This window comes from Antechinus flavipes, chromosome 2 (assembly GCF_016432865.1).
Source record: "Antechinus flavipes isolate AdamAnt ecotype Samford, QLD, Australia chromosome 2, AdamAnt_v2, whole genome shotgun sequence".
Taxonomy (NCBI): Eukaryota; Metazoa; Chordata; class Mammalia; order Dasyuromorphia; family Dasyuridae; genus Antechinus; species Antechinus flavipes.
The window spans coordinates 587,732,728-587,746,814 of NC_067399.1; the positions used below are offsets into that span (position 1 = coordinate 587,732,728).

Below are 14,087 nucleotides of genomic sequence, written 5' to 3' on the forward strand. Positions count from 1 at the left end.
TGCTGTAAGGGATAAGGGATAAATAAAGAATTGTTGATGGAACAGTATACTAAACCTTTTGACCCAGCGATGCTACTACTAGCTCTGTATCTTGTCCCTTCCCTCTCCCCCCAAAAAAAAAAATCAAAGAAAAAGGAAAACTAATGATATGTACAAAAATGTTTATAGCCACTCTTTTTGTGGTGGCAAAAAAATTAGAAAGTGAGAGGATGCTTGTCAACTGTGGAATGACCAAACAATTGTGGTATATTATTGTGAGGGAGTATTAATGTGCTATAAGAAATAATGAAAGGAGGCTGGTTTCAAAAAAACATAGTAAGACTCATATGAGCTGATGCAAAGTGAATGGCAAAAAATCAGGAGATCATTTCTGCACAGTAACAGCAATGTTGTAATAATGATTAACTATGAAAGACTTGGCTACTTTGCCAATACAACGATCCAAGACAATTCCAAAGGAATCATGATGAAAAAATGCTATCCACCTCCAGAGAGAAAACTGATGATCCAAATGCAAACTGAAATACAATTTTCTCACTTTATTTTTATTGCTTTAAAAAATGACTAATATGAAAATGTTTTGCATTATTTCATATGTATAATTGATATCATATTGCTTATTATTTTGGTGGGGGGGGGGAGGAATAAGTAGGAGGGAGAGAATTTGGAACTCAAAATTTAAAAAGAAAAGAATGTTTAAAAAAAATAATTTTTTCAAAAAGAATAGTCAACCAGCCTTAGCTTGAATATCTCCAAAGATGGGTACCCCACTACTTCCTAAGGCAGCCCTAAATGCACACCTGGTACTAAGATAATCTTTATATTTGCCACACTTCTCCTGATCCCCTATCATAATGCAAACTCACCGAGGGCTGGATCTATCTTTACCTAGCTTTGTACTCATTTATCCCCCTGCAGATGGCAAAATGTCTCACATATAACATCTAAGACAGAGTCAACACTGTTAGTCATCTAATGTTCACATCTGTGTTCACAATTTCTTCACAAAGGCCACACACTCTTCTTCAAGGGCAGAAGTTGGGACTCTTCTGTTTTTACATCGTGACCCTTTATCACCCTATCACAAAGCAAACTCTAGGAAGCTGCCCAAGATTAGCTAACTAATGAGGTATGATTTCAGGAACATAAAAAATAAATACATCTCCCCCTCTTCCTGAAGTCTTTGAACATGCATGACTAGTCATTTCAAAAAAGACTTAAATACTTCTAGGGCTAGAGAAGAAGAGACAATGCCTGAAATTCACATTCAGATAGATGTGAGACTATAGAAAGAAATCCCAGATGCCTATAAGGGATCTAGTCTTATTAACCAATAGCAATACTCTGCCTGTGAATAAATCAAGGCAATTCATCTCAACAAATTTCTCAAATTTTACAGTGACCCTCTTAGTCTCATTCAAGACCACAGGAACAGAAAGGATAACAAGGTCTAACATACAATTATGTTGGTGTCAGCAAACCACAAGTTCAAATTTTGACATTTATACTTTCCTAGGTGATCAAGAATAAGTCACATAACTTTTCAGGAGCTTCAGTTTTTCTATCTCTAATATGGGGATAGTACTTATACTACTACTTTCATAGGGTCATTGTTAAATGACTTTAAAACCTGAAATACTAAGTATTTATGATCTACTTCTTTCAAAGAAGTGAGTGAGGTTTTAGGGATATAACAAGGAAGACAAAAACTTTCTGTCCTTAAAAACTTACATCTTACTAGAAAAATGGATTTGACAGGTACAAGACACAGACTACCTTAAGGGAGGGAAAGAATGACAAATATGAGTATCTGGGGCTTCTGAAGTACTGCCAAATTTCACAATTTTTCCCAGGATCATCTTGAACCAACCAACAATGTAAATGCATCCTTTCCCAAAGAAGATTAAGAACCAGGATTTCAACCCTCAGGAAGCTCAGTCTAGCTAGCGATACAAGATGCACACACATTAAAAAACAAAACAGGGCAAAGCTAATAGTATAAGGCAATATGCAAATGCTATCTCACAAATGGATGCCATTGGTGAAAAGGTAGACCAATTGGACCTTAATGTATTTATTGGGCACAAACTGTGAAGAAGGATACTTTGTTGAGTACCAAATAACCATGACTGCAACTGAATATGTGCAAGGTACTTTGGCAGAGCTGGCAACTTAGAGGAGCTACATCCCACTACATAGGCGGAAATAAAGAAAAAAAAAAAAAAAAGGTGAAATGAAAGGACCATTCCATTAGCCAAATTCCACCCTGTACCTGGTGAGCATCACCCGATGGGATTATATAAGCTTGGATCGGTTCAGTCACATACTCAGTGTTCTTCATGGCCTGTCTCAACTGCCGCAGCAATTCAGAAGTCACCTTTGGAACCATTCTGTCACCTAGAAGAACATAAGACAGGATATTTCAAAATCAGACTGTCCCTTATACCCATGACTAGTTTTGAATAAGCCTTAACAAGAGCTAACATCACAAACTCAGCCCCTTCTCTATCTATATCTATATATATAAATATATAGATATATATATACACATATCTCCTCATTTATCCTCCCTCATGTTCCCTCCTCTCTTTGCCATACCAACTGTGAATATGACCTAGAATCTCCTCAGCCACTGAGGATATCTAGTAGGCAATACATGAGAAGAAAAGTTTAATCTGCAATATTCATTAATACTGTCCAACTGTAAGCTATTCCTTTAGATTGGAGAATCAGGAGACTTGGGTTCTGCTCCCAACTGCCACTAATAGCTGTGTGACCCCAGACAACTTATCTTACCTTCTCTGGACCTCAACTTTTTTCATTTATGAAATGAGGGCATCAAACTAGATGAATTGTAAGATCTAAAATTCTGTGATTTTGGAATGTATATAAAAGGTGGTTACATTTAACTCTGATGTGCATTTAAAGAGGGTTGGCTAAGAATGTTGAAATTCTAATTGGAAAACTTCATTCAACAAATATTTATTGGGCATCTCCTATGTGTTCAACTAAGAAAAGAGTAGAAACACATTTAAATATGATATGATTCCTGATCTAAAGAGTTTACAGACTATTAAAAGGGTTAGTCACACACAAAAAAAAAAAAAAAAACTATATGAAACAAGTGACAGCGAAAGGGAAACAAACAATGCAAACTCATAGAAAAAAAGATTGCCTGAGGAGAAAATCAAAAAAGTTACACAGAAGTAATAACAGAGCTGGGCCTTAAGGACCAGTATGATTTCAGCAGGGATTAGGGAGTGGGGGAGGGGCAGCATTCTATGGGAAGGAAACTGTATGACCTGGACACACTCTCCTCTCTGGGTTGTCCAACACTGTTCTCATCCACAGGTCACCCACTAACAGTGGGAATGCTCCAAGACTGTCCTGAGCCTGCTTCTCTTCTCTCTTGACAATGGTCTCACTGGCTACCATGTTTTTATCATCTCTATGCAGATAATTCCCAGATCTATACATTTACAGCATAGTCTCTCTCCCAAACTCAAGTCCTACTTTATCAGTTGCCTAGTAGACATCTCAAATGAAATGTCTCATGGGAATTTCAAACCTAACCTGTCTAAAACAGTTGCCACTATTCCAGATTTCCTATTTTTGTTGCGGATCCCATCATCCTTTTAGGGTCTCGGTTTATTATCTCAATATCACTCTCAACTGCTCAGTTTCCTTCACGTCACTTTCAGTTTTTGCCAGATCTTGTCAATATCCATCTTCCACACTTTCTTGGATCTGTCCCTCCTCTCTGCGCACAGTCACCACCCTAGTCCAGGCCCTGAGCTCTCATGTGGACTGCTACAGTAGCTTTACCTGGCCTGAAACCACTTCCTCCCTACAAGTCATCCTCCACTCACCTGCCAAAATGATTCTCCTCCTTCACTCCCTCTGGTGACTCCCTATTACATCTTTTTTTTTGCTGAGGAAATTGGGGTTAAGTGACTTGTTCAGGGTCACCCTATTACATCTTGAAATAAATATGAACTTCTTGGACATTTTAAAGTCTTTCCTTCCTTTCTCTTCAGGCTACACTCTTGACGCAGACTTCGCTTTCAAGGCCTGAGAAACTTCTCCTCGGTGGAAGCCCATTCTAGTTCTGGACATCACATATTAAATATCCTAGATCCATCCCTCCAATCCTTCCCTCTGATTGGCTAGTTCCTCTCAGAATCTCCATTTTAAGGAGGATACTTAAGCCATCCTTCATGTCTCCTTAATGTCTCTGCAGGTTGCCCTTCTGACTTTTCTCTCCCCTCCCCCCACCCTGCCCCTACCATCTTGAGATTCTTTTTATGTATTTATCTCTCTACATTAGAAAGTAAACTCCCAGAGGGCAGGGAACATCTTTCTTTCTGCCTGTATTTATACATTTCTGGGCTTAGTACAAAATTTAAAACACTGTAAAAGCCATTGGCAGGTAAATAGTCCAGTAGATAAGAACTTTGAGCTTACAGTCAGGAAGACCCAAGTTCAAATCCAATCTCAGACACTTACTAAGTGTGTGACCCTAGACTTTCTAAGCCTGAGTATTCCTCATTTGTAAAATAGGCATAATAAAAGCACCTACCTCTCAGGGTTTTAGTGAAGAAATTGTAAAATGCCTAGCACAGTGCCCGGCACACAGTAATAATTATATAAACGTTAGCTATTCTTATCATTATATAAATTTATGATAACTCTTTATTGTCTGCTTTCTGACTACTTTTTGAGTTTTATTACTCCCCTCCATCCATTTAACACTCCAGTTAATTTGTCGCTATAGTTCTTCATATAATCACTCCATTTTCTATTTCAGTGCCTTTATATTAACCACTTTTTTTGGGGGGGGGGGGGGCTGAGGCTCTTGGGGTTAAGTGACTTGTCCAGGGTCACACAGCTAGGAAGTGTTAAGTGTCTGAGAACAGATTAGAACTCAGGTCTTCCTGAGTTCAAGGCTGGTACTCTACCCATGAGCCACCTAGTTGCCCCTATTAACCACTTTCTACACCTAAAATGCACTTCCTTCCTCCTTATCTACTTATCCAACTCCTCATTTCCCTCAAGAATTAGCTCAGGGGGCCTCTAGGTTCCTTCCCCATGAGAATATAAAGTAAGATCCCTCAGTCCCTTTAGTCTCTGTGTTTCTGCATTCCAAGGTATAACATGTGGCTTAATAAATACTTCCATATTAATTGATTGGAAGTTTAGGCCAACAGAAAAAAAATTCAAGGTGTGTTCAGGAACAAAGTACTCCAATTTGGTTTCAGTGTATTCTACAACTAAAGTAGTAGAGATAAAGGTAGGGGTGGAGCCTACCAGCCTTGGATACTGTTTCTGAAGCCAAGTACCTTTGTACAGCTAGGACAGAAGGAAAGAAAGAAGGCTTCTGGTTACCTAGAAGAGTGAGTCACTCTCACCTCTTCATTTTGGTCACTTCCAATTTAGCTAACAATTGTTCCCATGAGACACCAACAGAAAACTATAATGCTGTATCTTAAGATCTTTTTGAGCAAAGAGAAAAAGGTAGAGGAAGACTGCTACATGAAAATGAGCCATGTTGAGGGAACCTACCTTTGCTACACTCATTAATTATTACTATCTGCCCACATTCTCAATGAGATTTCATTATTATTAAGAGATGAGACAAATGTATATAAGTGGAGAGAAGGCCCAATTAAAAAACAAAAAAAAAAGCTAAATTCAAAATGTAACATAGAATTCATATACCATTTAGGACATGCCTTAAAAGAGAAGGACCTTCTGAAAAATCACATTACATTTATCTAATTTGCTTGTAAATGGGATTCCCTAACTTTTCAACCTGACTGACCTCAACTGTGCATTTTACAACTACAGAAATGTAGTAGGAAACCCCAGCTGGGGTTTGCCCCTGGAGCAGCAAAAGGGAGGGCAGGTTACTCAGACCTTAAGGGCTGGAAAGACTTTCAGATGCTCAGGAAACAAGTGTATCAACAGCAGCCTCTCCTGTACTAGTTCCCAAGCTCTTGACAATGGGAGGCAAAAATTACTGAGTTGGAAATAAAACTCTGAGAACCTAGCTAAGCCACTTTATCTCTGTAGGAATCAATTTCCAAGTCCATTAAAGAAAGAAGCTGGAACATTTGAGGTCAAGGGTCTTTCCCACTCCTAAGAGTCTATGTAACCACTCTCTGCTATGTAGATTTTTCATTTGTTTTCAAGCCAGAGAGGCCCGAGTTCAAAACCAGTCTCAAATACTTAATAGCTGTATGACTCTGGGCAAGTTAACCTCTTCGAGTCTGTTTCCTCACCTACAAAATGGAGATACTTAGAATTGTTGTGAAGATCAAATGAGATAATATTTATAAATATCCCTCCCCCACCAAAAGAAGGAAATTAAACTGCAGATATTTAAGCTTTTGGTTTTTTTTAAGGAATCAAATGAAAAGTTGTAATTCTAGCCCTAAATATTCTGAAGTTAATGATCTCTAAGGTTTCTTTCAGCTCAAAAACTCCATAATTCTAAATCCTTATGAATTTTAAAAGAACAAATTTTTTTTGAACCAAAGAAGACAATGGACCATTACCACACATGAAAAAAACACTGCTTTAGAAAGAATTAAATAGCTGTCACAAAGCCCAAGCATTTTTCACTCATAAGGAGCTCCTCAGGTCCTCACATAAAAGAGAAGGACCTTCTGAAAAATCACATTACATTTATCTAATTTGCTTGTAAATGGGATTCCCTAACTTTTCAACCTGACTGACCTCAACTGTGCATTTTACAACTACAGAAATGTAGTAGGAAACCCCAGCTGGGGTTTGCCCCTGGAGCAGCAAAAGGGAGGGCAGGTTACTCAGACCTTAAGGGCTGGAAAGACTTTCAGATGCTCAGGAAACAAGTGTATCAACAGCAGCCTCTCCTGTACTAGTTCCCAAGCTCTTGACAATGGGAGGCAAAAATTACTGAGTTGGAAATAAAACTCTGAGAACCTAGCTAAGCCACTTTATCTCTGTAGGAATCAATTTCCAAGTCCATTAAAGAAAGAAGCTGGAACATTTGAGGTCAAGGGTCTTTCCCACTCCTAAGAGTCTATGTAACCACTCTCTGCTATGTAGATTTTTCATTTGTTTTCAAGCCAGAGAGGCCCGAGTTCAAAACCAGTCTCAAATACTTAATAGCTGTATGACTCTGGACAAGTTAACCTCTTCCAGTCTGTTTCCTCACCTACAAAATGGAGATACTTAGAATTGTTGTGAAGATCAAATGAGATAATATTTATAAATATCCCTCCCCCACCAAAAGAAGGAAATTAAACTGCAGATATTTAAGCTTTTGGTTTTTTTTAAGGAATCAAATGAAAAGTTGTAATTCTAGCCCTAAATATTCTGAAGTTAATGATCTCTAAGGTTTCTTTCAGCTCAAAAACTCCATAATTCTAAATCCTTATGAATTTTAAAAGAACAAATTTTTTTTGAACCAAAGAAGACAATGGACCATTACCACACATGAAAAAAACACTGCTTTAGAAAGAATTAAATAGCTGTCACAAAGCCCAAGCATTTTTCACTCATAAGGAGCTCCTCAGGTCCTCACATAAAATACATGTATTCTTAACTTAAATCCAAATTTAAATTTGGATCTTAATTTCAAGTTTAAATTTTTATTTAAATCTTAATTTAAATACAAATTTAACAAATCTACTTATCTGGTTTTCCTATTAGTAGTAAATTAATATATTATGAAGATTGTTAAAAGCAATGTTTATGATAACAGAAGTAATAGTTCATAGCCTAATAGTAAAGGAAGGGATCAAAAAAATAATAAGCAAACATAAAATTTCCAGAAGGATGGAAAGCTGGGCCGTTTAATTTAGGGAAAAAGAGCCCCAAGGCACTTCAGAATATACTGAAGGTAGTCCCTCAAAAAGATACCTAGAGAAAGTCTTCAAGATACAATTAAAAAGAACTGTTGTAGTTTTGGGGGGTTCTTAGGAAGTTTGAAATGCTAAATCCCAACCTCCCCTTTCCCTCCCCACACACATATGTACACAGAATATTTCTATGGGTTGTACAAAAGAGACATTGCCCATTTCACAGTTCTAAAATGATCAGTGGATTCTGGTTTTCTGTACTAGTCAAAATATCATTGTCTGAAATCCATTAGTTTTCCTCCATTATTTATTCTTTTTTTTTTTAAATCAAACAATTTCCAAATCTCCTGTTTCCTTTAGAATATGGGATACAATTTCCTACTTCTCTTATCTTCTTCTGCAACTCTAAATCTATTTCATCTACTTCTACATCTTCCCCGTCTCCTCCCTCAAAAAAGTTAACCCCAGACAACTGTCAATGGAGTCAATGGCCAACTTTTTAAATTCCCTGGACACTGAGAGCAATTCTCCTTTCCAGGGTCCTTCTTTATCAATATAACCCAGAAACTCTGGAAGCTCTGTATCAGATTTACATTTAGAATGATTACCTGATTTTCCTTGAGTATCAATCCGTCTGCCTTAGATTCAACTCCTCTTATTCCTCTCTCCAGAAAGGTCTGAAGACTTTTCTTCAGAAAAGAGAAATGGCAGACTTGGCAGACTTTGACCACAATATGCAAAGCAAATTTTAATCAGTGTCAGCACAAATCTGAGTTGGATATAGTCTTTCCTGAGTCAGGAAAAATTCTTCCTTTGGATATCAATCTGTGACTGGATAAATGAATCCCAGAGATCAGATCTGAAGGAAATTACTCTAGGGATTGATTGCAAGTCTCTTCATATATCAACTAAAAGTAAGAGAAAAATGACTTGATGTTATTAGTTTGAATTTTTACCATGTAAGAGTCACACAATCTTGGAGCTGGCAAGAACCTCAGAGGCATCTAGTCCAACCCTTATTGAACTTGAAACCCACAACAGTTAAGTGATTTATCTAACATAACACAGTACTGAATGACACAGCTAAAACTAGAATCAATTATCCAGATTTTTCCCATTGTAATTATATAGCTTTCCAATTCTTGGGGAAACTCAATGCCTATATGGTTGTGTCTCATGGCGGGAGGGGGGGGACTCATTTGTTATACTAACCTGGATGAGCCATCAAAAACACATAATACAAATATACAGAAATACATAGTCTTTGCATAATAACCGAATTATAAACCTTTAAAATTTCAATTTTTTGCTGCCTCTGGAGAGGACCTGGGTTAAAACCAGCTTCCAGCTTAGGCTGATCTAGAAACTCCTCACTGGGTCTGTTTTTTCATCTATAAAATAAAGGGATTAGATTCTCCACCTCCAAAAACCCCTTCTTTGTCTTGGACAAGATCTCTTTGTATTCTAAGTAACTCACAGGCCACAACTTAAGAGTTGCCAAGACAGCCTTCATGTATCCTAGCTGATTCAACCAACCCACTATTCAGGAGACAGATTAGCCCATCTCTGAGTTATGCAGACCTTTTGCTTTGCTGCCTTTAGGAGCTGTAACTCAATCTACTCCTTCATTGTGCCTTAAGCAGCTCAAAACTTTAAAAAATAAATAAAATAAAAACCTCCCTTTTAGGAGGAGACTGAAACTCCTTACCAATAAAAAGTTAGAGGATCATTATCTGTGTTAACCTTTAACACAGATCCCTCTACATGCAAAACTGAGCTAGACTAATGAGGAAGAATTCCCCTCCCCCCATTCTCCTACTTCAGAGGAAACTATACACGATTTGAAAATCCCCTGTTGCTAAAACCCTTGAAAAGATTCTATGTTGGCACTACCTACAAAGCTCTAAACTAGGAATCAAGAGACCAGGGTTCTAATTTGAGACGACTACAGGCAAGTGATTTCATCATTCTAGGCCCCATCTGTAAAATGAAGAAATCGGGTATCAGGCTTCCAGAATCTCGAAGTGCTCTAGCACTCTCTGCTTCACACAGAAAGCCATTACAGAATGACTTTTGAGGCAGGTGTTTTTATTGCATGAATTTGAACTGCAGGAAAGTTAAGACCACTGTATTTTCGAGTCAGGTTTCGAATTTCCGTTGTGTGTGACCCTGAGCAAGTCATTTCACCAAGATGAGTTCCAATTTCCCCACCTGTAAAGTGACAGGGTGAGACTGGGTTTCTAAGGTTCCTTTCCGTTCTAAGGTTCTGATTCTACAAATCTGATTCAACTGCAAGACTAGCAGGGAGAGGGAAGGGAGGTGCCCCAAATAAAACTGCTGTAGTCTCCCCCGCTTCCTACCTTACACCACAGTAAAGAGTGAATGACTCTCGACTTTCTACTCCCTGCTGGCCAGCTAAGTCTGGTCCAACAACAGCCTTTCCTTTCTGCTTCCAATCCCGCCCAGAACTTGATCGCATAGAAGCCTGCCCCAGGGAGCCGGGCCGTCCTAAGCCGCAGGAGGCCTTTCTGGGAAATGGGCTGCACGCTGCAAGGCCGGAGCTGCATGGGCTGCACTTCTGCCCCTGTTCGGATGCACCCGCCTCTCTCCCTGCCCCCGCCCCTGCTGCACCGCAACTCCCAGTCGCCCCACCGTGGCCCGGGCTCGGAGATTCCGGACTCCACGCCGCCTTTTGCTCAGCTCAGCTCACCTCTCCGTTTGCCCCGGCCGGCTTTCCGGAGGAGGCGGCCATGCAGCAGTGACGTGCCCAAGCCTACGTCAGGGAAGCGCAAACCAGCTGATCGCTCGGGAGAAGGAGCGCCGAGACTGAGCCCGGTTCCCAAAGCTGGGCCACGCCCCCTTCCTCTGTGACGTCGCGCGAACCTTCGCGTCTTGTGGTCGCCCGCCTTAGCCCGAAATTGCCCCAGCTAAGGGCTAGATCCCAGGACTTAAATAGTGCCGGCCCCGAATTTGCGCACGTGATTTGTTCCGAGTATCTTCTGGGTTTTCACTAGAGTGAATAGGCCTCGAATCACCCTTTTTAAAAAGCAGAGCGGAAAAAAACACCTTAAGACTTGAGTGCATTTTCTCCGCAGGAATCGGGCAAAAAAAAAAGGCCCCCAAAAAGATACCCGTTTGTTTCTTCCCAATTACTTCCTGTTTGAAAAGGCGGAGAGGGTTTCACTAAGCTGGAGTAGGAAATGCCCTGTGCAAGGAGGAGTGGTATTTCAGGGACCTAAGGAGAACCAGAGGAAAGGGGACGGTGGTTGCAGCTAAGAGAAAGCCAGGTGGGGCTGTTATACACCCGCGCTTAATCGGTACGCTGGAATGTGGGTACGAAGGAGTTGGCCCTCTGTAGTCGCTAGGGGATTTTCCCGGCTCGCCTCGCTTTCACCCGGTGCGTCCTCGTTTTTCCATCGGCCGTGGGGGAAGGGCTGTACTGGAAGCACTAAAAGCATAGCCCCGGGTTATGGCAGGAGCTCTCGGGCTCACATTTATACTTCTTTTGGGTTCCCAAAGCATACTCCTAACCAAAACGCTGGGGAATAAGGGTGTAAAGAAAAGAAATGTTTTGTTTGTTTTGTTTTTAAGCAAAGAAACTATACAAATCGAGAGCAAAATAGAAATTAGAAATATACATATGAGAGTATATATGGCACACCATATGTATTCTTTTCTCCATTTTGCTGATAAGGAAAATGAGAACAAAAAAAAAGTACCCAGAAAGTAGCTAAACAGATTTAGAAGTCAGATTCGTGGGTTAGCATTCCTTCAATGTAGTTTTCCTTTAGGATAGGAAAAAGAGTATTCTGAGCCCAATAGGAAATATCAGATAATCTTTCTCCAGATTTTTGTGAAATTGAAGCATAAAAAAAAGGGGGGGGGTAGCATTTGTACCCCTCCCCCATTTTCCCAAAAAATCTTAAGCTTTCAGTTTCTGTGGACGTGTGACTGGGTTTTCAAATCACACCAATCAGTTATAGTGGGAAAAGCAGTCTTGAAATGACTTCCAGGAAGATCATAGAATGTTAAACCTGGAAGGGACTTTGGAACCCATCTAGTGCAAACTTTTCTTTTTCCAAATGGGAAACTGAGGCCCAAAGAGACAAAAGGAAAGAACTTATTATTCTAATATTTTATCACAATGGGGCTACTAAGAGAAAAACGTGAGTTGGTTTTGAAGAGGCAACCATTGCACATCATGTTACTGTGGGAAGATGAACCAATCAAGCTTTATTTCTATCATATTACTCCCTTTTACACATTTCTCTGTTCCAAACCGTTTTCTATACAAACATCCCATATAAAGCTGCTGTGACTTTATATGCAAGGAGACCTCCAAGTCTGGAAGGTACTTCCTCCTAATTCCACTTTGTAGAATTCCTAGACCTTTCTTGACCCAATCTCCACTCAGTTATTAGTATTCTGTCCTCTTTGAAATTAAATTTTTTGCACTGACTCTCGTCTTTGCATTTTCTATTACTTCAGTAGAATGAAAGCTCATTGGAGGCAAGGACATCTTTGTCTTTGAAGGAGATAAAGTGAGATCTTTCAAGACAGTTGTGAAAATCGAGTAAGGCTTCATCTACTTCAAAGTTTGAGTAGGCCTGAAGGACTTTAAGTATTAAGTCAAGGGCATACTTAAAAGTGTCTCCTCCCTGCTATTTTTCTAAGGGCATACTTAAAGTCTCCTCCCTGCTATCTTAAGGACATACTTAAAGTTTCCTCCCTGCTATCCCCTCCCTGTTATCCCCCAAGGGCATACTTAAGTCCCCTTCTTGTTATCCTCCTTATTTCAGCCAAATATAGGCACCTATGTACTTATTGATCAAGTTCAATTTCTTGAATAGTTCCCCAGTTTAGAATGTAAGATCCTCAGCCAATAAGGATGAGGGTCAGTAGTGGGAGGGGAATTTGTGTTAGGAATTAAAAGCCTCAACCTTACTCCCTACAGGCCTCCCTTCAATTGTCTGCTAGATGGGTGCGATGCCCACTCTTAAGAGCATAAATAAACTTTGCTTTGCTTTTCTTCTAGAGATCTATCCAGTTGTTTTATTAATGGTTTCTGACCCACACATCTTCATATCCCCATTTTGTAAAATAGTTGTACTAAGTAGGCATTTACTGCTTACTGAATTGATAAGTTTTATGAAGGAGACATGTATGTACAAACCCACATGCCCATGAACACACACATACATGTGCATTATACACACACATGAACATTTCCTAAATCCAGTTTCAATTCCCTATAAAGTGAATAATAACAAAACTTAGATTTATATTAAGTATTTCATCATTTCCAGAAATTTCCTCATAAACCTAAGTTTATCAATTTCCTAGCTCATGTACTTTCACTTGACCAAAGCCACATACAAAAATAGTCATATATCTCTACAGCTCACACCTCTAAAATTCCTTTTTTTGATCAGTCTCCTACCTTTTCATTTCTGCCTCAGTTTCATTCTTCCTAAATTTCTGTCTTCATCATGACCTTTAGCCATTAAACCTTACTTCTCTTCAAGTCCATCATTATGATTCTGACTTCATAGGATCCTAAGATACTTTTAAAGCTGACAGGGATTTTAAAGGTTATCTTCAGATCTAATCAACTTGTATTACAGATAAGAAATGCACAGAAATGCTAAATAATTTATAAATGTCCAAGGTCACACAGCTACTAAGTGTCCAAGGTGAGATTTCAGTCCTAATAACTCAGATTCTAACTCCAATTCCTTATTTATATTGATTAATTGATATGTTAAACTTAGTTAACCAGCTCAACTTGATTTCTTGTTTCCTCATACTGCTACTGCTGCCGCCATGCCATACTTGAATTGCTTTTACTCACCTAAAGCTGATTGCCATTGGAAAAAATACCAAATAGTCTACTACAGATTTATATTATCTAATCTCACCTGAATTCTACTTGCTCACTAGCAAATCTTTTATTCTTCCCTACTTACATTCAATTGCTACCCCAAACTTTCTCTTCTTTCCTTTGCTCCTACACCAACCTTCCTTCCAATTCAACAGAAGACTGTTGTTTTTTAACTGGAAAAAGAGAGGATCCATTATCATCTTCCCCTTCCCATCATTGTACTCTTCAATAGTAATTTTCATCTTCATTCTCTCTTCTGTTGCTCTAGTCTCTGCCAAAAAGTGACCAGTTTTCTCACTAAGCTCAGTGCTGCTACTTGGACCCTTGTTGCCATCACTGTCTGTCTCCTCCAAGACTTTATC

The 14,087-nt window shown here is 39.2% G+C and overlaps 1 protein-coding gene across 2 annotated transcripts in view; it reads right to left on the bottom strand.

Moving 5' to 3' along the window:
* XPNPEP1 (X-prolyl aminopeptidase 1) overlaps positions 1 to 10,649 on the bottom strand; it is a 56,122-nt gene extending 45,473 nt beyond the window's left edge. Inside the window, exons 1-2 of one of the 2 annotated variants that reach the window (XM_051981380.1) lie at positions 10,555 to 10,649; positions 2,273 to 2,397 (exon numbers count right to left, since the gene is read on the bottom strand). In XM_051981380.1, the coding sequence (XP_051837340.1) occupies positions 2,273 to 2,389 (117 nt within the window). In that variant the 5' untranslated portion in view covers positions 2,390 to 2,397; positions 10,555 to 10,649. Of the gene's footprint in view, positions 1 to 2,272; positions 2,398 to 8,452; positions 8,747 to 10,554 lie in introns of those variants that run through there. The other variant, XM_051981378.1, reaches the window with a different exon arrangement.
* Between the last annotated feature and the right edge of the window lie 3,438 nt (positions 10,650 to 14,087).